The following is a 26833-nucleotide window of genomic DNA, read 5'->3' as shown; positions in this document are numbered from 1 at the left end:
TAAATATATTTTTTTAATTAAAAAAACAAAAAGACTGGAAACACATACTAAAATGACAAAAGTGGTTACTGTAGGGAGAGGTAGTTGACCATATTGGAACTTTCACCTTCTACTTTAGATACTTCTGTACTCTTGACTTCCTCTTTCTTAAAACATTAACCAGATTTTTTTTTTTTATCAGAAAAACTTTTTTTCATTTCTGGAATAAAGAGTAATTACCACAGAGGTTTCTATTGGCAATAAAGTTTTAAAAGAGGTTGAGAGGAAAGAGGTAACGGTATTTGGTGGAAAGGAAAGAAGGAATATGGGAGATAGAGATGAGAGTAGAAATAGTTAATGATAACGATAAATTAAAATCATAAGTACTACTCTAAACTAACCTTTCACAGAAACTATGAATACATCCACGCTCCAGAGCAAAAGCTGTGCCCCACCACCACCAAAAAGAAACTGCACTACAGGTGATGTACCATTGACCTACGCACTGTTTTTCACTTTTGTTCTACAGCGCTTGGTTTTTTTGGGGATTGGTTTTCAGGTGTTTAATGAACATTATTAACCTGATATGTCCTACAAGAACAAAAGCAGTAAGGGTGATAAAAGTGCTGGTAAAAAGCAATACACGATTATGATGGATAAAGATAAAGATGACTTTAAAAGGAGAAAGAGGTGTGGAAATGATAAGTATCATTTATGGGATGAATTATTTAACAGTAGAGGCAGTTTAAGGACAACGGAATTTATACAAATTACCAAAAGTTTGCAGCAATGACAGTGAGCAAGAAAGAAGAAAAAAGGTTGAGAAAATGGTAAAAGTGGCTAAGAGGATCACACCAACAAGGAGAACTATTCAAGAGGAAGTGAGTTTATTCTAGGCAGGTTAAAAACATTGTGTGCCTTTTTTTTCAAGCCACATACATATACACTGGTTCAATGTTTATGGTACAGACAAATCTGGACATCAGAGTTAACCCTCAAGAAGAGAGCAGATACCATGTTACCAGGGAGTTTCCTGGGGCACTTGGGGAGATAATCAGGAAGGGGTGTTACCCAACTGAACAGACTTTCAATGTTGCTAAGACTGTTCTATTTAGGGGGGAGATGCCCAAAATAATGCATATCAGCGTGGAGACTATCCTAAATCAACCTTTGAATGAATATGCTTCTGGGTGGATCAGGCGAAAACCTTACACCCCTTTTAGTCACTTCAGATTTTCAAAGAAATGGATTTACAAACAGCTATCGATTAAGTGAAGAAGTTTCTAAAAACAGTAACTATTTATGGAGGCCTTCACGCTGGGTTTTTCACATGCATTCAACTCAGGACAAAAACCAGGCTATCAGCAATGTTTTGGGATCTAGAAAAGGCTTTTCAACAGAAAAACTTCTTACTAGACACACCGGTAACAAGTCAGGGGTCAGTAGAGGAGAGAGCTTTCATTTGTCTCCAAGGTCTAGGTCCTTTGGGGAGAAGGAAGAGGCAATTTTTTACTAGTTAATACTGGTCCTATAGAAATGGCAGCAGGGAGACGCACACTTCCGGGAGGAAATAGTTTGATTTTGATTTTCAGTTTGCTGTGGTCCATGATAAAATACTTCTTTGAAAATCTTCGTATGGAATGTGAGAAGAGAAATTCTAAAACTTTAGGGAAATATTTGATACAATCTTGGAGTAAGACAGGACTTTTAAAGCACCATCCTAAAGCCATGATCCTAGAAGAAAATAATAATAGATTTAACTATTTATACTAAAAACTTTGGTATGGCAGAAATTACTGTGAACAAGGCAAAAGATACACTGGAAAAAACCATTTATAAAATCAAGATAAAGAACTGATATCCTTTATATATAAAGAACTCTAATAAATGAGTAAGAAAAAGACAAAGATTCCAACAGAAAAATGAGCAAAAAACACAAACAGGCAATTCTCAAAACATCACAAAGGGCCCAAAAAACCCCACAAACAAACAAATGCAGAGATGTTCAACCATCCACAAGTAATACAAGTGCAAATTAAAACCACCCTGAGAGAAAAGGCTCTGTCCACACACTGGCACAGAATAAAGATGCTAATCATGAGGATATGGGGAAATGGAAACTTTCATTTATTCTCAGTGGGCGAAAATGAAAGAGATTCTGAAGAGCAATATTGAATCAAAATTTAAAATGTGTATATATCAACTAGTCCCCCTTTATTAGCAGTTTAGCTTTCTGAGGCGTCAGTTATCCTTGTACAACCGAAGTCCAAAAATATTAAATGGAAAATTCCAGATATAAACAATTCTTAAGTTTTAAAGTGTGTGCCGTTCTGAGTAGCATGATGAAATCTCTTGCCCTCCTGCTCCATCCCGCCAAGGACATGAATCATCCCTTTGTCCAGCGTAACCACACTGTATAAGCTACCCACCCCTTAGCCACTTAGTAGCTGCCTTGCTTATCAGATCAACTGTCCTGGTATCAGTGTCGCAGTGCTTGTGTTTAAGTAACCCTTATTTTACTTAACGATGACCCCAAAGTGAAAGAGTAGTGATGCTGGCAGTTCGGATATGCCAAAAAGAAGCTATAAAGTGCTTCCTTTAAGTGAAAAGGTGGAAGTTCTCAATTTAAGGAAAAAAAAAATTGTATGCTGAGGTTGCTAAAATCTATGGTAACTTGTATTACAGTATATTGTTATAATTGTTCTATTTTATTATTAGTTATTGTTGTTAATCTCTTACTGTGCCTAATTTATAAATTAAACTTTACCATGGGCATGTATATATAGGAAAAAACATAGTATGTATAGGGTTCGGTACTATCCGAGGTTTCAGGCGTCCACTGGGGGTCTTGGAAAATATTCCCCCGAGAATATGGGAGGACTACTGTTGTCTGTGACCTCTCAATTCTACTTAAGGAATTTACACTATGCAAATAACCAGATGGGTGGAACAATTATAAATAAAAGTGTTCTCATCAGCATCGTGTTGGATGGCAGGGAATGGAAACCGAAATGTTCGACAGTAGAATACATCCACACAATGTAATACTATAAAAATAACCAAAATAAGCCATACAGATACTCAAAACGGAAAGGCTTGTGCAGAGACAGTTGTCTCATCATCTGTATTCCCCTTTGTCCTTTTATAGGAGAACTCTAAATTTCAGGTAGAATTATGGCCACCTGGAATAAAGACCATTTCCTAGTCTCTCTTGCAACTAGATGTAGCCATACAACTAAATTCTGCCTAAGAAGACATAAACCAAAGGATGTGTGCAACTTTGAGAAACTATCAAAGGGAGGAGGCATGTCTTTCTTGGCCCCTTCCTCCTTCCTGCTGGCTAGAAAAAGGCTATGATGGCCTGAGCTGGTAAAGTCATACCAGATCACAAAGAGTAAGCCGCGTATTGAAGATGGTGGGGCAGCAAGCTAGCAAGAGAGCCTGGGTCTCTAACGACATGGACCTGTCATTATCAGCCCTGGACTAATTATCCCTGGACCTCATTTATATAAGAGAGAAACAAACATCTATCTTATTTAAGCCACGGTTACTTCAGGCTTCCCATCACTCAGAGCTGAATCTAATCCTAACAGATTTACAGTTTAAGAGTGACTGACACAAAAGGCTATCAGTGCACGCATCCACCATAGCAGATTACACACCAAAATGTTAACAGTGATCATTCCAGGTGGTGAGACTACAGGGGATTTTTGTTTTCTTCTTTATATCTTTCAATTATGTTCTGAAAAAAAATCTTTTACACATTTATTTTGAGAAAAGCATTTTAAAAATTCAAGCAAAGAAACAAGTTTTCTTTTATTTAGTCCCTCTGAAGAACTCTAACAGTTTAGTGAGACTGATTTCTTTTTAAAAGAAACCATGTTGCCTTTGCCCAGCAGCCTCCCACTGAATCGCAGCAGCTCCTGCAGCCCAGAAATAGGTTTTCCCAGGCTGAATTTCTAAGGTCCTCTCAAGAACCTTACACAGAGATGGTAATCCCACAGGCAGTTGGCCAGTCCTCTGCTGAGTTGCTATTTATAGATGGGTGACATAGTTAAGTCAACAATTTCATCCCTGGAAACTTTCAGGCCAACAATATGTTGAGTTAAAGAAACCCGACACAAATGAGAACATACATGGATGCATAACTTGATAAGAACTCATCAAACTGTATGCACATTTGAAATTTATGCTAGTTTTCTTGAATGAAAATTATATCTCCCCTGTCTCCCCGAAAAATACCCGGAGAATGGTATTACACTTTCTACTGAATTATCTATATTCAACCTGTTGATGTGACTGAGAATATTCTATGCATTTCTGGGTTCTGCAGGAATGAGACTCCCCCAACTCTTTCTTAATAAAGATAAAAGTCAAGGAATTCACTGTCTCTCTCTCGCCTTTTCCCATCTGGGCATTCTTTTCACATGGCGCCCATCAACAGGTTCCACTGATTCTACAAACCCTTTCACCTTCTGATGTATTTATGAGTTCTGTTACAGCTTATGAAGTCCTCGTACAGTGCTTAGAAAAATCTTGTCCTAAGTAGGTAATTCTGACTTTGCATTTGCTTTGATGCATTTGCTAAGCTCCCTAATGCTTCTTGTTTTGATTATATTTCACTTTTCAAAAATATTTTCTGTAACTGCAATAAATCATACTTGATTTCGCATTCCAAAGTTTTTCTTAAGTGTGTAAAAGACAGTTCTTATAACTCCTCTGTCCTAGATTTCCAAAAGGATGAATTTAAAGGCTCCAGGTGTTTAAAAATTCTTCCTTTAAATCGCTAAACTTTGGGGCCGGCCCGGTGGCACAGCAGTTAAGTTCGCATGTTCTGCTTTGGTGGCCCGGGGTGTGCCAGTTCGGATCCTGGGTGCGGACATGACACCGCTTGGCACGCCACGGTGTGGTAGGTGTCCCACATATAAAGTAGAGGAAGATGGGCACGGATGTTAGCTCAGGGCCAGTCTTCCTCAGCAAAAAGAGGAGGGTTGGCAGCAGATGTTAGCCCAGGGCTAATCTTCCTCAAAAAAAAAAAAAAAAGAATTGCTAAATTTCCTTGAAACTTTTTCTTAAAAACATATCCTTATTCTGTTACTGTCCAAACCACTAAGTCTTGTATTCAAAGTCCACCTCTGTGGCTTCAGTCTACCTTTTTAACTTTCACTCCTAATACACTCAACAAGGCCACCCCTGGCCCCAACTGCAGTGATCTAGTGCTCCAGTGACACGCACAAATCTTTCAGATGTTAATAACATACATAATGAAAATGTTGATATTCTGAAGTAACGAATTAGGAAGATGTGAGAGGACAGAAATGTGTCCATTTTTGCACACACTACTAGAGAGCACTATAAAACGAAAAATACATAATGTGTACATGCACATTTTTGGGGAAAGTGAACATCTCCCTTCCAAATCTTTTTTTAAACCACTTTATTGAGGTATGATTGACACGTAAAAAGCTGTTTCTATTTAATGTATATAACTTGATGAGTTTGGGGATAAGTACACACCCATGAAACCATCACCACCATCAAGGCCACAAACACATCCACTACAACTCAAAACTTTCTTCTCACTCCCTTTACTGTTATTATTATTTTGTAAGTGTGTGTGTGCGCGCGATGTAAGAACACTCAACATAATACAAATCCTTTTTAATTTAACTGTTCCTTCTTCCTGGAATGAGACACAATGCTCCTCCACTGACATATTTGTCAGCCAAGGCACTTTTCAAAGCCAGCTTGGATTTTATTTCTCTAGGAAACTTTGATTCTCTGGTTGGAATTTATCTTTCATAATCCTAATCTTACATACTTCACTATTGCCTTTATCATGGTTTATCACTAAAACTACACAAACTCAGTCACATACATAAATAGTGTACACAGCATACTGTACCTACGGTGTGTTAAACAGTGAGTTACTGATAAGTAGGATCTATGTCTTATTCATCTTTAGTATGTCCCACAAGACTGAGGAGGTTTTGTACAGGATAGGTATTTAGTAACACTTTTGGATTGTATAGCCAAACAATGGATGTGTGCTATTCCTTCTCCTATCTGTTAGTTTTAACTATGATATAGTCGTTCATCAACAGTTTCTTCCTATTGGATGTACATAGCTTGAATCGAATACAGCTTAAAATAAATAAGCCACCTCCTAGGGCTCTCAACCCCTTTTTGTTTCTACGGAGATTTTTTTGGTGTGGTAATTATGTTTATTTTAACAGACTGATTTGTTTACATCTCTTGCCTTTATCAGGCCTGTCTTCTAAGTACAGAGAGAGAAACTATTTCTGGCTGTTCTGTTTTCCACAGAAACCCTGCAATTTTCTTTTAAGGTCATAGAAGTCTTTTACTTCTATAAACCTGCTATGCACCATCTAAGACTTTAAGTTATAAAAACCATTGTTTTCTTGAAAGTCTGGAAATGGCTTGCAAGGTATAATTAACTGCCTAGAACAAACAACACAACACAAATAGACCTTCCCCTTTGAAAAAAACTTAGTGTTGGGCTATGTGAAAGAATCTCACTTTATTAGTGACTAAAAAATTTTAGAGCAAGAAAGCGGGTAGCTATAGCATGTAAATTAAAATATACAAAAATTTCAAGCCCAAAGTCAATATAACAGTAACATGTTGAGTTCCAGCAGCATGTCCACTCAAGTCAGAAACAGAACAGAGATGCCGACCACCACCACTCTTATTCCAAACTATTCTGGAAGTATAAGCCAACATAAGTACACCACAGAAAAAAACTCAGGTTTAGAAAAATAATCTGCAGGGCCGGTGCAGTGGCGCAGCGGCTAAGTGTGCACATTCTGCTTCTCAGCGGCCCAGGGTTTGCCGGTTCGGATCCTGGGTGCCGACATGGCACCTCTTGGCAAAAGCCATGGTGTGGTAGGCGTCCCACATACAAAGTAGAGGAAGATGGGCACGAATGTTAGCTCAGGGCAGTCTTCCTCAGCAAAAAGAGGAGGATTGGCAGTAGTTAGCTCAGGGTTAATCTTCCTCAAAAAAAAAAAAAAAAAACAAAAATAAAAAAATAATCTGCAAAGCTATACACCTGGAAAGCCCAAGAGAATCAAGTAGAAAAACTACTAAAAATTAAAATAAGAAAATCTGACAGTGGTCTTTATAGAGAATACAAAAAAAATACCCTCCTTATAAGTAAACTATATAGGAAAAGATTCCAATTACAGTAACAGTCAAAAAGATAAAGATATGTTTAAAAAAAGGAAATAAAGGAAAAGACAATTCTTATTCTGAGATAGACTCAATGATATGTTGAAAGAAATGTCAACTCTCTCCTTAAATTTTGTAAATTTAATCTGATTCCAATAAAAATATAAAAAGCATTTTACTGGGAACTAATAATTCTAAATTTTATATGAAAAAATAAATGTTTGAGAACAGTCTGGAAAATTCTGAAGTGAAGAGCAGCGACCGGGAATGAGTACTACAAGATATTAAATACACTCTACAGCTGCATAAGGTAAAATCGTTTAGTACCATAATATTAATAGATCAAGTGGGATAGAAGAGAGTTGAGGAGGAAATGGAAATACAGATGATTTTTTTCTTTTGCCAAGTGGTGCCATGTCCGCACCTGGGATCCAAACTGGTGAACCCCGGGCCGCTGAGAAGCAGAACGTGTGCACTTAACCGCTGTGCCACTGGGCCGGCCCCAAAATACAGATGATTTTATAAACAAAGGAAAAGAAGTTCCACAGTTTACACATAATGAAAAAAGTATAACGACACATGGCACCGCTCATCAGGCCACACTGAGGTGGCATCCCAAATAGCACAACCACACCCACAACTCGAATCTACAACTATGTACTGGGGCACTTTGAGGAGAAGAGGAAGAAAAAAATGATTTTCAAAACAGTTGGGAGGGATGTAGGTGGGGGTGACGGAACTATACCTTCCAGCCTAACAGCCATATTTCTAAACTTATCCTTTAGATAATGAAAATACAAAGTGTCTGTTAGAAAAAAATATTTTTTAAAATATTTGAAAGGAGCACTGAAAAAAGATCAGCAACAGATGTCAGCTCAGGTGCCAATCTTTTAAAAAAAAGGATGGAGGGTCCCGCCCCATGGCCGAGTGGTTAAGTTCACGCGCTCCACTTCAGCGGCCCAGGGTTTTGCCACTTCGGATCCTGGGTACAGACGTGGCACCGCTCAACAAGCCATGCTGAGGCGGCATCCCATATGCCACAACTAGAAGGACCCACAACTAAAAATACAGAACTATGTACCGGGGAGCTTTGAGGAGAAAAAGGAAAAATAAAATCTTAAAAAAAAAAAAAGGATGGAAATTCTGACATGCTACAACATGGATGAACCCTGAAGATACTATGCTAAGTGACTTCTGGAGATGGATGTGGCGATGGTTACACAACAATGTGAATGAACTTAATGCCACTGAACTGTACACTTAAAAATGGTTAAAATAGTAAATTTTTTTTTTTTTTGAGGAGGATTAGCCCTGAGCTAACATCTGCCAATCCTCCTCTTTTTGCTGAGGAAGACTGGCCCTGAGCTAACATCCGTGCTCATCTTCCTCTACTTTATATGTGGGACGCCTACCACAGCATGGTGTGCCAAGCGGTGCCATGTCCGCCCCAGGGATCTGAACCGGCGAACCCGAAGCGGAACGTGTACACTTAACCGCTGTGCCACTGGGCCGGCCCAAAATAGCAAATTTTACGTTGTGTGTATTTTACTGCAATTTAAAAAAAAATGTAATGCACAAATAGAAAATCTGAAGCGACCTACAGCAAGTAAAGAAATTCAATTAGTCAATTAAAAATCTTTCCACAAAGAAAAGCTCAGGCTCAGATGACTTCATTTATGAATTCTATCAAACATTTACAGAAGAAACAATACCAATTTTTCACACACTCTTCCAGAAGATAGAGGAGGGGATATTTCCCAGCTCATTCCATGAGAACGATATTACTCTGATACCAAAGCCAGACAAAGATATCACAAGAAAACTACAGACCAATATCTCCTGTGAATATACATGCAAAAATCCTCAACAAAATATTAGCAAGCCAAATTGAGCAACATATATAAAGGATTATATATCATGACTAAGTGAGAATTATCCCTGGAATGCAAGATTGATTTAACATTCAAAATTCAATTAAGGTAATACGCCATATTAATATAATAAAGGTCAAAAACCATATTATCACCTTGATACCCAAAGGAAAAGCATTTGATAAACTCCAAGATCCATTCATGATAAAAAAGCTCAACAGACTAGGGATAGAAGGGAACATCCTCAACTTGATAAAGGGCATCTACGAAAAACCTATAGCTCACATCATATTCAGTAATGAAAGACTGAATGCTTTCCCCTTAAGATCAGAAGGGGGAAAAGACGGGCAAGGATGTCTGTTCACACTTCTATTCAATACTGTACTGAAGGTTCTAGCCAGTGCAATCATGCAAGAGAAAGAAATGAAAACATGGAGATATTAGAAATAAAAACTTATGTTCACACAATAGTAACAGCTCCAAAGTAGAAACTATCCAAATGTCTATCAACTGGTACATGGATAAACAAAATGTGGTATATTCATGGAGTGGAATATTATTGACAACTACATGCTACAACATGGATGAACCTCAAAAGCATTATGCTAAGTGAAAGAACTCAGATACAAAAGATCACATACTGCATAAATCAACGTACATGAAATGACCAGAAAGGGCAAATCTACAAGACACAGAAAGTAGATTAGTGTTGCCTGAGCCTGGAGGTAGTAATAGGGATTGACTGCTAATGGGCACAAGGGATCTTTTCTGGAGTGACAGAAATATTCTAAAACTAAATTCTGGTGATTGTTGTACAACTCTGTAAATTCACTAAAAGTCATTGCATTGCACCCCTTAAATGTGTGAATTTTGTGGTATGTAAATTAGACCTCAATAAAGCTGTTTAAAAAGCATTAAAGATAACCATTATAATAATAATATCCTTTACATCATTAATACTACTGCTTGTTTACCTATATTTCCACATGTGGAAAAAATATGGGAAGGAAGACATTAAATTAGAACATCTAATTATGCCTTCCTCTATTTTACTGGAATAGAAAAATGGAGAAATACTGTATTTAGGAAAAGAGAATCTCTGCTGAGGTCATAAATCTGAGGAATGGATTATGCAAGACCTTTTATTATTCAGCTCCCTCCACCCCTCCATAAACATGAGTGATGAAAAATAAACTGTACCTTAAGGGCAAAAAGGGTGTTAGTTTTGCAATTCCTGTTAAAGAATTGCTTTCTTGAACATCATCTATCTGATTATCTATCCTTGGGAGAGCTAAAGTTCATTTAGTTGTGCTTACAATAAATTTAAATGTTTCAGACCTTTAAGGCATTTCCTTCAGATATATGGTCAATCGGGGACAATTTAAACTTGCTGTTTTTCTCACAGTAAAGTTCCCACCACACAGTTCTCAGTCTTGATCACTGAGCGCCTTGGGGCTTTCAAGCTGACGCCTTTCTCCTACAGTCTTTCCTATTCCCCTTCATCCTTTCTGTTCACATTCTTGCCTTTTCTCAAGATCTCTGCAAATTCTGGCACCTGCCTCTTCCTTAGCCCTTCCTGGCACATCAGCTCTTAGCTTCATCTCACTGGTCATCCCTTTTCTGGGGGACATGAGGGATCTCCTCTGCCATTTATGCACAGTTGGCCCAGTGGCCTCTCTAATCTGCTTGATCCCATAATACTGTCATCTTAATTACTATACCCGTGCATCAGCATTTTCAAAGCTTTAAATTCTTTAACAAAGCTTTAAATTCTTTAAAAAATTCCTTTGAAAGATTCTTATGACACCACTTTTTATTCTGAAATTTGTTTTTTCTGGTACATCTTCCCACATCCATATATCACTACCGTAAGGATGTTTTACGAAATATGGCTGAAGTCTAAGAGTTAAGAGGGTGTGAGGATTGATGACAGAAGAAAGTTACATTAGTAAGACACATAGTAAGAGTAAAGAAACAGATGGTATTGTTGGCAAGGGTGGGGAAGTGAATTCTCACACACTACTGGTAGAAGGGTAAACTAGTGGGCAAGTTGGCCATACCTGTTAAAATTTTAAGAAGGCATATTCTTGGACACAACTAGTCATGTGCTGTGTAACGATGTTTTTTGGTCAACAACAGACCGCATAAACAATGGTGGTCCCATAAGATTAGTACCATATAGCCTATGTTTGTAGTAGGCTATACCACCTAGGTTTGTGTAAGTACACTCCATGATGTTTGCACAATGATGAAATTATCTAACAATGCATCTCTCAGAACATATCCCTGTTGTTAAGTGATGTATGACTGTACATTTTTTGACCATGACATTAAAAAAATACTTGAGTCAGTGCCCAAGAACATCTCCACATCAGGAAGTTCACTGTAATATTGTTTAAACTGCACAGTAAGCCTGCTAGACTTCATGTTCCATAAAGGCAGGGAGTAAATCTATTTTGTTCACTGCAATTTACAAGTACTGTGAGCAATGCCTAGCACAGACGAGGTAGGTGTTCAGGAAGATTTGTTGAATGAATAAATGAATGCTGATGAAGATCTGAGGGGCAGTTTATGCCTGGATCTCTCCTGGCATTTTGCAAGCCAGGAGCAAATTTTCCATTTGGAATGCTAGGTTTTACTGAGTTCCACAGCCATGCTGCACTCTTGGCCCTTGCTTGTCAAGTATACTTTGCTGATTATCAGAGTAAATGGCAGAGGGATTTGAGTCCTCAGAACAAACCCGTCACAAAAGAAGTGTGCTACTGCAGTTATAAGCAACAGCAACGTGCTGTCATGCTTGTATTGTGTGAGATAAATATATATATGTATATGTATTCTTTTTTCCCAATTCAAAGACTATTACCAAAAAAAAATCTAACATTGATATACTTTTTTTGCCTTGGTAAGTATAAAAGATTTAATCTTCAGGGTAACAATTAGGACTTTGAAATGCTCAAAAGTACAATATCCATTTTTACCTTGGAACGCTACAGAACAAGATATGTGACCTAGCCTTACGTCACACATCTCTTTTCAGAGCATGAGGAAACTGTTCAAAAGGGAAAAAAAGCCTATCACACTGAGGTGGTGATAAAACATGACCTTTACAAAGCTTTAACTGGTATTACATCATAAAGACACACGAGGGCACTCTAATCAACCAGCAAAGAGAAACAGAAAAAAGTGAAATCAGGCTGACATTTTAACAATCGCACTGCAATAGGTGAATTAAGCACTGGAAAAATTGTGAATGTTTGTAATTTATAGCAAGAGATTTTCTGTTCTTGATCCAAATTCTAAGAAGCCAAAAGGATCCTACAATTCTGTAGATTGAAAAAATCCATCACTCTCAGATCCAAGGTGAGGATTAACCACACCCCTTTGGAATGATTTATTAAATTGACCTTGGGGCAGGATTTGTCCCTTTCAAGCAAAGATCTTCTACATCATCTACAATTCCACTTTGTGTTTTACTTGTCCTTCACAAGAAGTCCATGAATCCCTTTCTTTGCTCCATCTGTTTTCCTAGGAGAAGTGGTGAGTTAAAAGTTTGAGCCTTCTCCCAAAAGCCATAGTAATGAAACAGCATTTTGTACAAAGAAGCATAGACTACTGAAGAATAGCCTCATGGCCTTCTTGAGTTCTTAAATTTGTAAATACAACTACAGCACATAATTTCCTCTATCAAATTCAAAAAGTATAGCATAACAAGCATTTTACGACCTTTCTTTCAGACTTTTAACAAGAGAGCAACAATAACTGCAGAGAGCCACAGACTGTGAGGCAATCAGGTTCATTCACTAAAGATTAGCATTAATCTTAAAGTCACATTCAAATTGGAGCCTCAGTAAAATCACAAATAATTCCTTGTCATCGATCTCAGGGGTCAAACCTAATAGTTAAAATGGAAAGTATTAAAACTTTGAATGCCAAGGGTACACTGCGATTGCATAATAAATCTTTGTTGACTGAATAAACTAGGGATTCTCTCTATCTCTGGAACTATCTATAGGAAGTATGATACACGCTGCACTCTTGAACTGCTTCTTACTATTTTATTCACTTTAATCTTCATCTATTTGAGAGATAACCTGGCATACCCCAGGCCCTGTGCGAGGTGCTGGAGTCCCTGCAGACTCTTAAGGAAGGAATCTTGGGTTCAGGCCTTGGCTCTACCACTTTTTTTCATCTGTGTAACTTTGAGCCACTTCACCTCCCTGAGGTTCAAATTTTCTATCTGTAGTGGGAATACCATCACCTAGATCAAAGGATTAAGTGAGACACTAAATAGCAAGTACCTAGCATAGTGCCTGGCACACAGAAATTGCTCCCTAAAAGATAGCAATCATTCCTTTTTATTCCAATGGTTATGGCTTATTGTAATTTTTTTTTTTGAGGAAGATTAGCTCTGAGCTAACATCTGCTGCTAATCCTCTTTTTTTTTTTTTCTTGCTGAGGAAGACTGGCCCTGAGCTAACATCCATACCCATCTTCCTCTATTTTATATGCGGGACGCCTGTCACAGCATGGCTTGATAAGCAGTACGTAGGGCTGCGCTTGGGATCTGAACTGGCGAACCCCAGGCTCCTAAAGCAGAACATGCGAACTTAACCACTGCAGCACCGGGCAGGCCCCTAGTGTAATGTTTTAATTCACCCCTTAATCGATTCTCAATGATATTCACAGATTTTGATAATCCTTCAGCAATTATTTATTTGACTACTCTTTAGTGGCATCACACTATATGTCAGGCCCTAGGAATAGAGAGTCTACAGGAGGGACAACAGACATGAAACCATTAATTACAAGGGCTACAAAAAGGAAGTATGCCATGGAAGCATATAACAGGGTCACCTAATTCAAGGAGACTTTGAAGAAGTGCTATTTGAAGAGAGAAATCTGAAATATATGAAGAAATAGGCAGGCAAAAAAATGTTGCAGGCAATGGAACATATTTTTAAAAAGTCCTAAAAGCAAAAGAGAGCAGGGTGAGTTCAAGGTAGTGGAAGATGTGCAATATAACTGGAACAAAGAGAGCAAGGGAGATGAAGGCTAGACATGAGCCTGCAGAGGGGGGCAGGGCCACATTCTGCAGGACCAAGTAAGCCAAGTTAAGAATTGTAAGACTTTATCCTAAGGGCAAAAGAAGCTACTGAGGATTTTATGAAACTCTGCAGTTTTAAACAACTTCTGGGATGCACAGTAGAGAATGCATTGGAGAGGGTCTCTGAATGCAGGGAGACCAGTCAGAAGGTCTTGTTGACTTCCAAGCGTCACATGAAAAGAGCCCCTACAAAGGCAGTATTAGTGGGACTGGAGAGAAACAGATCTGTTCAAGAACAGAAGTAGAATCAATAAGATATGGTCACAGATTGTACATGGGAAGGGTATTTTAGGAAGTTACAATCTCAAAAACAAGAATGTGCAGGGGCCAGCCCTGTGGCAGAGTGGTTAAGTTCCTGCGCTCTGCTTCGGCAGCCCAGGGTTTCACTGGTTCAGATCCTGGGCACGGACATGGCAGCGCTCATCAGGCCATACTGAGGAGGCGTCCCACATGCCACAACTAGAAGGACCCACAACTAGAAATACACAACTATGTACCAGGGGGCTTTGGGGAGAAAAAGGAAAAATAAAATCTTCAAAAAAAAAGTGCTAAAAACCAATTTATTTCTGCGTTTCATGACTATAAACGTAAAACATGGCTTACTACATATTCCTGAAACAGTACACAAAGTTAAAAATTTTAGGCCATGGGAGGATTTATTCCAACTCTATGGGAGGCATGAGACACAAAAGAAGTCTGACTTATTGAGTGTCAGTGTTTTTGAAACCACTTTGCTATGATGATAGAAATTCTGCATTATATATCATCTATCACCTACTAAATGAGTTTTAGCATGTAATACATAGATTGAAAGTAAGGAGGGAGGGAGTATAGATAGAACACTTCCTCTTCCTCTGAGGCATCTTTTGCTTCTTAAAGGAAAAAATAAGTTTCTACTTTTTTCCCTTCTATGTTTTCACATCTCTAAATAAATTACACAGGAGGATTTTATGAGCAAACCAAAGTATATGTAAAGTAAGCCCTGGCTCTCTGATACCCTCAGCAAATGAGCTGTTATGAAAAACACTGTCACTCACTTGCCTACCTTCTCACGTAGCACACCAAATATAACATCTTTTTTTTTTTTTGAGGAAAATTAGCCCTGAGCTAACATCTGCTGCCACTCCTCCTCTTTTTGCTGAGGAAGACTGGCCCTGAGCTAACATCTGTGCCTGTCTTCCTCTACTTTACATGTGGGACGCCTACCACAGCATGGCTTTTGCCAAGCGGTGCCATGTCCACACCCGGGATTCCAACCGGGAACCCTTGGCCTCCGAAGCAGAACATGGGAAATTAACCGCTATGCCACCGGGTGGGTCCCTAACTTATCCTTTATTGAGGACCTATGGTCTGTGTTCCAAGCCAAGCTCTTCTGCTTCTCTAAGCTGAACCCTCTTCATGAATGGCCCTAGTCTACTCCTCCGTCTTAACAGTTCAACAGTCCCTTTCCAGGAAGCTGTCTCCGACTCCTCCCACCCCCCAGTCATCATCCTCAATCCCCTAAACCCTGAACATGCCTTTCTTTTACCATGAAAACAGCAAATTATAATTTTGGCTTACTTTTCTATCTTCTGCATTAGATTGCATGCTTCTTTAGGGCAAGGGCAGTGATTTTCAACTCTGCATTCTTAAATGTTTTGCATTCTGACCTAGAATCAAACTGACATTCTCAAGGTTTACTGATCTGTACCCTATCCCTTACATAAACTGCTTTAAATGGGGACAGTTTTGGAGTTGAATTTACTTTTAATACTTTCTCTGACTTTGCAGAAAACAGCTGACACTTTGCAGAGTATATGCTTGTAGCATGTATGTGTGCTCTGGAAAAGCATATTCAAATAACTAAGAAAACAAACCTTTTGTTTTTGTATAAAAATTACAGGAACTATGGGGCCAACCAGGTGGCTAGTGCTTAAGTTTGTGCACTCTGCTTCAGCAGCCTGGGGTTCCCATGTTGGATCCCGGGTGTGGAGCTACACACCACTCCTCAGCCATGCTGTGGCAGTGTCCCACATACAATACAGAGGAAGACTGGCACAGATACTAGTTCAGAGCCAATCTTCCTCAGCACGCGCGCACACACACACAGACACATTACAGGAAGTAAAGCTTGACAATATGTGGCTACAGGAACACAGATTTTAAAAGGTTGAGAAATAGCATCTCACACCTGCTTTTCTACTCTCTGAATTATACTATTACTAATCCCACACAGTTGGAATAAACTAGTTATATCTGTGTGCACGAGAGTAAAATGACTCAAAATAAAGGTTGGAGAAGCTTTTCTATAAGCGAAGTCTTTGAATTTTGTGATGCAAAGACCTCTGCACGCATATAGTATGCTCCATCTATCCTTGGCTCATGCACTCCCTACAGCCCTAGACTTCCTCTCCCCCAATCTTACACAGGGTTTAAGGCTCAAATCCTCCAAGATCACACCCTGAGCTCCTTCTCTGAATTCCAAGGGCGTTTAGGAGTCTACAGAAGAAAATTTAATAAGTGATAAGTCTCTGCTAAATTATTTTCTAGTCTCTGCTCATATTTAACGTAAGCCTTCTCAACAACGGTAGAGAGAAACGCTAATCAAGTGCCAATCGCGCGGAAAGAACTTATTCTAACACTCACGTGGCAGCTGAGAAACACACAAGTCAAACATAGTTCAAGTCCAACCTTAGTTCGTAGGTGAAGAAATTGACAGTCAGCCTCTTAGCTAACCAAACGATGCGCCAAAGGATGAATCAGATCTCCTGGCAATTGTGTGTAGGGTGCAGTGGGAGGTGGGATTCAAACCTCAACAACAAATAGCAGCTTTCCTCAGTCCACCCCACTTTATAGTTTCCTAACTGCCACCTCTCCTCCACGACGGTTCCCTTCTCAAAGTGAAAACGACGAAGTCCAAAAGGATATGGCAATACCTTTGCCCTCTAACCTAGGAGCAGAGACTTACCAGTTTCATATTGGACTTTTGGTTGTTCAACACCAGTCACTCGACTCCCTCATACCCAGAAAGCGTCTTCCGGTTCAATCTCTGCCACCGGCCCGCCGAGAGCATCGTGGGACATGCAGTCTTTCCTCCCTACGCCCCCTTCCCGGGGCATCATGGGAAGTGTAGTCATGTCTGCAAGCATCATGGGACCTGTGGTCATCGTTCCTTTTCCTCTCTTTCCTCTCTAAAGGCCGCCTCCGTCAGCTCAAATTCTTCCCCGCCGCAAATTCATCCTCCCTCTCCACCCCAGCATGATATCATGTCCCCCTTCTGAGCCTGGGACCCATGGTATTCTGGGATGTGTAGTTCCCACAGCTCTGGCGCCCCTTTCTCCTCCTCCCTGTGGGAAGGCGGATGGGCGCGGGACTTATCGGGAGCTGTAGTTCCCTGGGGTCTCTGGACGCCGACTCTCGCGCTTTTACTCAAGGGAGGCAGGAACTACAACTCCCAGGGCTGCCCGGCTGCAGCAGGTGGGAACGGGGCTGTTGATATCAATATGGCGGTTGTCAGCCAGACAAAGACAGTCAGTCTGATGTGATTGAGACAAGGGAGGTTTTCAGGGGGAGACTGGGAGATAGGGGCCTCCCCTCCCCCTTCTCCTCTTCCTGCGCCGGCCTCAACCCCTCCCCAGGCCCCTCCCGACGGGCGCCCCACGCGGAAGACACCCCTCCCCCTCCCGTTTTCCCCTCCTCCCTACCTCAGCCCTTCGTACTGGGACGTTGGGGAGGGGGCTGTGCCGGGCGGAGAGAACTCAGCAAGGATTCTGAGGTGAGTCGAGCGGTTTTGAAGCCGGACTACCTCAAATCTCTTTCCTCGCTTCTTTCTCTTCACTTTTTTTTTTTGGAGGGGTTTTTGGAAGAAAGTGAGTGGGCTGGGGATGGGTCTCTTAAGCGGCCCGATTGAGAGGAGGGAGGAAGCGGGGGTCGTCCTAGTGAGTAACACGGACGGAGGGTCTGGGGTGGGGCAGTTTGTGGGGGGCGGTAATTGAAAGGCGTCGGCTGCTCCCCAACTCTTTTCTCCTGGTTTCCTCCACTATGGGCGAAAGGTTTGACTCCTGGAGGTGGGGTCTCCTGTTTGGAGTTTGGGAAACTGTGAGGTGAATTTGAGGTGTGTGGGTTTGTTTGGGGTGTATAACTGTGTGCTAAACTGTGTGACGTGTACTTGTGTGATGTGTTAGTTTTGAATAAATGTCTGTAGATAGGAAGTTAGATAGCTGGAGTCACAGCTTTTAACTGGGCCTGGGCAGAGAAGTGTGCTTGAGGTCCGGGTGCCGGACCTTTGGGCTGGCGACGGTGGTGCGGGGTAGCCGGGGTGAGCAACTCGTCTGTGTCCCACTGCCCGCTCACACTCCTCTGCCCCGCCCCCGCCCCGGACAGATCTCCACCCCAAACTCCGGGCAGGAGAATGGTAGGGATGAGGTGGTGTGGAGATGGATTTTTGCATCCTTAAGTCGGTAGATAGGGGGGAAAGGAAAAGTGTTCTTAATATTTTATTCCGGAACCGTGTGTTGGTTACACTATTGGGGCTACTTTGAAAGACGTCCTCCACCCACCCTCACCCCGAAACAGTAGGTAGAGGTATCTCGATGTCTCGTGTTAAATAGATTAAACATTACTTAAGATTCGGGGGCGTACGGCAGGGGTCTGGAGTGCTGACATGTGTATGTGTCTCAGTGTGTCTACTAAAGACAGAATGACTGTTGTGTATGTTGAGATAGGGCGACTTATTTTCGTAGTAGGAAAAACTGTGGGAAAATATTGGGGCGGGGGAGTAGCTGAAAGGCGCATCTTGTATTTTTCTTCTACCCCACCCTGTTCTGTCTCGTCTGAAAGCTGGAATGGAAGAGTGAGGGAGCATTGGGTGAGTGTAGAGGAGAATGCCGTTGGCGGTAAAGATACTATACTATGTAAAGTTGAATAGTATAAAGTGATTGCTGTTTTTATTTGCCCTAAAGCTTTAAAAAGCCTTATGTATCATATTGGGTAGATTGATGTCACTAGTTTATTTCTCCGTGATCCTGCAGGTATAGAAACCTCTGCCTTCCCTCCCTACCTTCCTTCCTTTCTTCCCTTCTCCCTTCCTTCAGTTCTTCCTTTCTTTCTTGGCGTGGTAGATTTCTCTTCCTGGATGGACATATGCCTCCTGTGCCTGTTTATTTAGTTTGTGCTAATATGGTTGCATTTTTTGTGGTTTTACTATAAAATCCATCGCTGGATGAAAAGGATTTGCATTTATTTTTATTTTGCATGTATGTCTCAGGTAATTATCACGAATCAGGATTGCAGTGCTTTGCATTAAACTTATTTTGAAATTGCATAACTAAGTTATTAGATCTAGTTGAATTATGTTTATAAGGTCAAGTTTGGGAAATCTGAATTCTGTTTTTTTTCTCAAGTTTCAGTTAAAGTTATAAGGGGAACAGGATTGCAACATCTCTTGTTTCTCACAGTCTTTAATATTTAATAATATTACACCAGGAGAATTTAAGATCATGTATTTTGTACTTTCTTCATTCTGAAATATGTTTTTCAATAACCCTTTTTCTGTGACAGTTTTGTAGCGTAATGGACTTTAAATAACTGAAGAAAGTGGCATAATATCTCTTTCAACTATTGAGAATTTAATGTATTTACATATTTGGCTCCAAACTTATCAATTCTTGAACCTATCAGTAAAGGACCTTGGATTCCATGAAAATTGAAAGTCATGTAGATACCGTGTGTAATTTTATGATATGTTTTATAACCTTTGATTTGAAATTTCTGTAGTTGGTCAATCACTCAGACAAGCTGACTATAAGCATGAGGTAGCATATATATTTAGATTGACCTGATTAAAAAAAAATTGTTGTCTTCTAAATCTCAAATTTAGAATATAGAATATGTTGGTACAAAGCTGAGCCTTTAGTTTGTTGTAGACTAGGATTTCCACAATTATTTGTTTTAACCTTCTATGTTGACTTGAAACATTACTTTGCAAAAACTAGAGAAGAATCCTATGTAACTATGGAATAGAGTGGGGGTTTTTTTTGCTGAAAGATATTCTGTTAGACCTAGAGAGTTTTAAAGTGTTCAATACTTATTTGAGAAATAAAAAACTAAAATTCTGTTACAAGTTGGAAACCCACCAACCCTTCCCTCACCCACCCTTAACTCAGATTTTTTTGTTTGTTTCTTCTGTGGAAATGCAAAGTTACTTACTGAAAAAAGCTTCCATTAAACTTTTTCTGACTAGTAGTCTGGTTGAAATCATTAAAAGTAAACGAAATGTATTCCTTGCATTCTTTGAGGGTGATTCTGTTGCATTTTAAGCACTGAGCATTAAAATGATGTAAAGCCTTCACTGCAGGTTAAAGCATAAAACATTCACAGCATGTGGACGTCATATGGTTTACAAAAAAAGTAGAAAATCAGGGCACTGGTGCCTGTCCAGCTTAAAATTTCATCCTGTAACTGTGAAAGACATTTATTTTAATATGATTGCTTCTAAAAATGATTCCTGTATTATGAGAAGTTGAAAATCCAAGCAGTTTTTAACCAATCTGTTGTTAGTTTAGTGTACTGCGTATAGTGAGTACCGTGGTTGCAAAGTGTGCATCAAGGAGCCTTTAGGGGTCAGCTTTATGTTGAATGTCTTTGGTGAGGCTTCACTTACACTGCTGTACAAACAGATTTAGTCGTCTTAGCGCAAATCCTTAGTTGAAGCATCACTAATAGAAACTTAATAGCTCAGTATTGGTAAGTTATAAAATATATTGGAACAAATCTCTCATTGTTTCATCATTTAAAAAAATAGAAGTAACCAGGGCTGGCCCCGTGGCCGAGTGGTTAAGTTTGCTCGCTCCGCTGCAGGCGGCCCAGTGTTTCGTTGGTTCGAATCCTGGGCGCGGACATGGCACTGCTCATCAAACCACGCTGAGGCAGCATCCCACATACCACAACTAGAAGAACCCACAACGAAGAATATACAACTATGTACCGGGGGCTTTGGGGAGAAAAAGGAAAAAAATAAAATCTTTAAAAAAAAAAATAGAAGTAACCAATTGATGGCAATTTTTGTGTCAAGTATTGAGTGGAATGGAATTGCTTGTTTCAGTAGATGTTGAACACATTGGGAATATTTATGTTTCATTTGTTCATTTTGGGTCTTTTGTGTATTATATTCAGTCCATTCCACTTTTAATGTTTCAGACAGCTTCCCTGTTTCCTGTAAAACCATGTTTACTTTTTCTGTTCATTTCTTTGCAGCTCTTCCTTCTATTATGTTTATATTCAGATTTTTAATCTTGAATTATTTCTCCCGGGAATTAGAAATTTATCATAGGATGTCATTTTTCATAAATTAAAGTTGGCGTACCACTCAACTTTTTAAAAACTTGAACATTGTAGATAAACTTATAAGTGCTGAATGAAAATGTGTTGGGTTTGTTTGTTTTATGAACCTGCTTATTTAGGTTTTTTGGCTTCCAGAATTAATTTTATAGCTCTCTTTGCTATTTTGCTAGGTTTTTCTGTTAACTGTTGGCTTTTACTTCTCAATTTACTAGAACTTTAACTTATGAAAAAGTTGTTATAAGTAGAAATCACAGATTGTCTAGAGTGTCATATATGTACATTTACATGTGCACTCACATAGAAAGTGCCTTTATGTTTGTTTATATCTGAAATTGGTAAGTATCTGTGAAACATACAACCTGTAAAAAAGAAATCTGAACCACAAATAGGAGGAAACTCTCAACAGTGGCTCAAACTAGAAACCAGAGAACCACCATCACATTTTACACTGTTATTTTAACAGATTGTGCCAAAATCTGTTTCTCTCAAAATGGAAGCTATTGGTATTGAAATTTTTCTCAAAATAATATTGAGTAATAGGAGACTGAGATTCCTAGGTGCAGCTGTCCACCCAGATGACCCTTACTGGTCTTAGAGCCCATCATAAGTACAGAGTAAAGATTTTTCCAAGTGATTATTTGATGTAAAACTTTCAGTTAGAGTCTACTTAACCATAATCTGGTGCCTCAGATAACTTGTTTTTCTTGATCTTAGATGAAACAAGTTGGATATTTACTATAACATTGTCTTGGACATTTTCCAAGAGCATTTAGTTACTGGAAGGCTCTGGCTTTAGCATAGTTTTACCCCTACAGTGGTACTAGGGTTGATGTTACAGTAAGTTTTTCCAGTGGTTATTGTAATTCTAATGCAGCATTTTACAAATCCTTGACTTGGGCTGTAAGGATAGTGTTTTTGTGTTTTTTACTGTTACAAACAAAAGGAGAAAAAAGAACAATGGTTGATTTAGCTTTGAAGTTATGAGTTATTTTACCTTTTTTGAATTTAAAAACAGGTGTCCACAGATCCCTCCTTTTCAGTGATAAAGTGATTGTAGTCTATTGGAGCGACGATTATGACAAGAATGTTTACTAAATTACGCATATTCTCTGTAGCTTCTCTGTCCATCTTACATTCTTTGAGGGTCTGCATGTGGTTTATCAAAAAACATTTTAATAGCTCTCTTTACTCTATGCATATTAAACAATTAGTGTGGAGTTGCCAAGCGACAGTAGTTTTAATGTATGTAGTCACGTTTTTCAAAGAGGGGAAAGTCAAATGCTGAGGCTGTTGCTGAAATGAGGATAACAACACTTAACCTATCTGCTTTCAGATTTTGTTTAAGTAGTAGTATGATTAAAATGTGAAGCTGTCGGGTTGGGCCTATTCAGTCAAGACTTGGAATCATCCACACTCTCCCATCCAGTCATGAAGTTAGGTTGATTTTACGTACTTTGTGTCTATCTATTCACTTCTTTTCATTCTGTTCCTATTCCCTTTATTCAGGCCTTCATCATTTTTCTCTTGCCAAATCTTAACAAATCTTCCTGCTTTCAGTTTTTTCCTTAGTCATTACTCACTCTTACCCTAGAGATCTTGCTAAAATAAAATGAGAATTTCATTGTCAGCCATACTTTGTCAGTAATCTTCAGTGGTCCCTAGCCTTTCAGATAAATCGAAACTGTCATTCTACCTGTGTCCAAATCCTGACTCTGCCACTTACTAGGTAAGCGCCTTGGGCAAGTCATTTAATCTGTCTGCGTCTCAATTTCCCCATCTATAGAATGGGAATAAATAATCCTTCATAGGATTTTTTTTGTTTTTTTTTGAGGAAGATTAGCTCTGAGCTAACTACTGCCAGTCCTCCTCTTTTTACTGAGGAAGCCTGGCCCTGAGCTCACATCCGTGCCCATCTTCCTCTACTTTATATGTGGGATGCCTGCCACAGCATGGCATGCCAAGCGGTGCCCTGGCCGCACCTGGGATCCGAACCGGACGAACCCCGGGCCGCCAAGAAGCGGAATGTGCGAACTTAACTGCTGCGCCACCAGGCCAGCTCCAATCCTTCATAGGATTATTGTGAGCCCTTAGGATGCTGTTAAGTCCTTAGAATGCTTCTAACATATAATAAACATGAACTATTATAATTATATTATGTCAGATATTTTATGTTCTGGTTCTTGCCTTATATTTTATTATTACCAATCCCAGACCCTATACCTTAGGCATGCCAAACTACTAGTAGGCCAAACAAGCACTCTTTAGCATAGATGGGGGGGCTGGGTATTACTGTATGAGGGTTATAGTTGGTAGTAGTGTCTTCAAAAGTAAAGAATTGGGGCCAGCCCCGTGGCTAGTGGTTAAGTTCGTACACTCCACTTCGGTGGCCCAGGGTTTGACCCGTTCAGATCCTGGGCATGGACATGGCACCACTCATCAGATCATGCGGAGGCAGCGGCCCACGTAGCACAGCCAGAGGCGCTCGCAACTAGAATATACAACTATGTACTGGGGGGCTTTGGGGAGAAGAAGAAGAAGAAGAAGAAGAAGATTGGCACCTGATGTTAGCTCAGGTGCCAGTCTTAAAAAAAAAAAAGTAAAGAATTAATTGTGAACTTCAAAGAGTATTGCTGTATAGAGAATGATAGTATATTCTGTTGTTCTGGCTTCTATTTTTTTCTCCCAAAATAAAAAGTAATAATAGATTATTGCCTAATTCAGTATGTAATTTAAAATTTCACTTTCCTAGCCCTGTTAATACATTTTTAGGTTTCTAACCTAGATTTCACTTGCTAATATGACTTTTCTTATCTTCTCACCTAACTTCGTTAAAGACTTAGTAACTTTGCGTAGTTTCTTTCACTTTTTTTCCTCAAGTCAGAATTCTTGCTCCATTTCAGGTAATGTGGTTTTTTTACATTACTATTGGGACAATTGAATAGTTGTATTATATGATCTGAAAGCCACTTTAGACAAATGTCTATTTTGTTTACATACTGATGTTTATACTTGAGATTGGGTGGCTAGTTTATTTCTACTGCTTTAGTTGGTTTTCCATATGGTGATTTATATCTGTGTCTCGTTTCTCCCTAGGAAGAAAAAGAGTTCCTTGTTTTTACCAAACTGAGCCTCACCAGGATAAATCTTACCTAAAACTATTGTATAGAGGTAGCAGAGTGATAGCTAAGGTATCAGTCCACACTTAAGAATGTAATTTTTGTAGGAGGCTATATTATGACTATAGTTTGCAACCACTGGTTTAGCCAGTCTTCTCCATCGTGGAACATAGTTGTTCATTTTGGAGAACTTGAAAGTAGCTATTCTGAATATTATCTTTATTTGGTTGAAATTCCATTTTGTGGACTCAAAGATAACCTATGTTTAGTTTTACATAGCAGCAGTTTAGAACCACTCAGGACAAGAGTAGTTGTACACTCTATTGTCTGAGGAAGACCTCTCTGGAAAAATGGCATGATCTTATTAATTTGGAATACTGTATCATGCTTTTCAATAAATTGTCATTTTCCTCTGAAGGTGGTAGATCTAAGGTTAACTATAAATTTCTTTGAGATTTTTTTTTCCCTCAAAAAAAATTCCTTCCTTTAGATAAAGTATAATAATTTTTAAAAAATATATTGCTTATATTTCAGTGCAACACAGGCATCAACCGACCTGGTCTTCTTCCCTAAAATAAGCGTTATTTAATGAGCACAAGTTATTAGTTACTTCAATTTTAAGTTCCTTTTTTTTTCTTTTTTTCTTTTATTCTCTTCCCCAAAGCCACCTGGTACGTAGTTGTGGATTCTAGTTGTGAGTGCCTCTGGTTGTGCTATGTGGGATGCTGCCTCAATGTGGCCTGATGAGCGGTGCCATGTGCGCCCCAGGATCTGGACTGGTGAAACCCTGGGCCGCTGAAGCGGAGCGCGTAAACTTAACCAGTGGGCCACGGGGCGGGCCCCTTAAGTTCCATTTTCTGGAATAGAATGTCTTAGTTAACAGTATGTCAACTAAGTGCCTTCACCCTGTTATTGACTGTGTAAGTTTGTGTGTATTACCTGGGTAGGTCTCAGTTTTCTAGTCTGCTAAACAAGGTATTTAGGTTAATTTTTTTATATATGGTAGTTTCGTTATCATTAATTAAACTATTAAGTTGTTTGCTTATTTATTTACTTTTAATTTTGAAATAATTATAGATTCACAGGAAGTTGCAAAAATAGTAGAGAGGGCCCTGTCCCTTTCACCCAGTTTCCCCAATGGTTGCATCTTTCATAACTTTAGTACAATATTAAAAACCAGGAAATTAACAGTGGTACAGTGTGTATGTATAGTTCTATACCATTTTATCACATGTGTGGATTCTGTAACCACCACTGTAGTCACGATATAGAACTATTCTGTTACCATAGAGATTGAATAATTCCCTCCTTATTCATAAATTCTATTATCAATATAACTAAGGAGAAAGATATCAATATTGGATCAGTAATTTCACTTTTTTGCCTTTTTTAGAGTTCAGAAATTCTTTTGGCACATCTTGAAAGTTTTTATGGAAAAGTCCAATTAAACTTTCTTGTTAGGAGAATTTAAAAATTGGCAAGCTGTACTTAATTGAAGGTTTATAGTGTTAGTAGCTATTAAACTTTTTTAGTAAAAGTTAACAATAACATTGGAAATTTCTGTAAGTGAAATGTCTAAGATTTAAATGAATTCAAGGCTTAAGTGATATATTTCTTGCCAGAGAGGAAGTATGCTAGAATCTGTATTAGATAACCAAAATTAGTATTATTCTGACAGTTTGGTCTCTGACAATGTTGAAGCAAACTTGTCAGATTGATTGTGAGCTCATGTCATAATTTTATTTTGGATTTGTTGTAAGGTAACTCTCTTCAGAAACTGTTTTCAGAGAGGAAAAAGGGGTTCTAGATATAATTGTTAGACTAGATACAAGAAAGGACCATTAGGTTAAAGGCTAGTTACAGGGCTGGCCTTTGCCTCCCCTTTATCAGCTGTATGAGTTATAAAGCCTGTCTTCAAAGATAAGGCTATTAATCCAACATACTCCTGATTATTACAGACATCAAACAACAAAGGTCTGCTTTAAACAGGCTAACAAAATATTTTCAAATATGTTAACAGAAAATATATATCATGTAGTTTTTGTCTCCTCTGGGTTTGAGACTTTTTTTAATCAACACTGACAATTTGCTTTGAAAACATCAATTCAATTTTAATTTGTTGCATTGACAAGAATATGATAAATATTGGTGGTATTTCCTGATAAGTCAGATTCGTGTTTAGAGAACTTTTTGGCTACCTGAGATTTTACTTTCTTCCTGGTACAGTTTTTTTTTTTCTCTTTGGACTTATC

General features: G+C 39.0%; 2 protein-coding genes across 30 annotated transcripts in view; one reads left to right on the top strand and one right to left on the bottom strand.

Moving 5' to 3' along the window:
• Positions 1–17481, bottom strand: part of INTS9 (integrator complex subunit 9) — a 104998-nt gene extending 87517 nt beyond the window's left edge. For 2 of the 4 annotated variants that reach the window (XM_014843333.3, XM_070505133.1), the window contains exon 1: positions 17093–17374. In XM_014843333.3, coding sequence (XP_014698819.1) covers positions 17093–17101 — 9 coding nt within the window. In that variant the 5' untranslated portion in view covers positions 17102–17374. Of the gene's footprint in view, positions 1–17092 lie in introns of all 4 variants that reach the window. The other 2 variants (XM_014843334.3, XM_070505132.1) reach the window with 2 other exon arrangements.
• Positions 17482–17580: 99 nt separating this feature from the next.
• The window catches only part of HMBOX1 (homeobox containing 1), a 192112-nt gene continuing 182859 nt past the window's right edge, over positions 17581–26833 (top strand). For 16 of the 26 annotated variants that reach the window (XM_044766903.2, XM_044766904.2, XM_044766902.2 and 13 more), the window contains exon 1: positions 17581–17899. The gene's annotated coding sequence lies outside the window, so the exon portion shown is untranslated. The remainder of the gene's footprint in view (positions 17900–26833) is intronic. The other 10 variants (XM_070505127.1, XM_070505126.1, XM_070505115.1 and 7 more) reach the window with 3 other exon arrangements.

This window comes from Equus asinus, chromosome 3 (genome assembly GCF_041296235.1).
Source record: "Equus asinus isolate D_3611 breed Donkey chromosome 3, EquAss-T2T_v2, whole genome shotgun sequence".
In the NCBI taxonomy this organism is placed as follows: Eukaryota; Metazoa; Chordata; class Mammalia; order Perissodactyla; family Equidae; genus Equus; species Equus asinus.
Note: the sequence above shows the minus strand (reverse complement) of the source record. Positions and strands in the feature narration are given on the sequence as shown.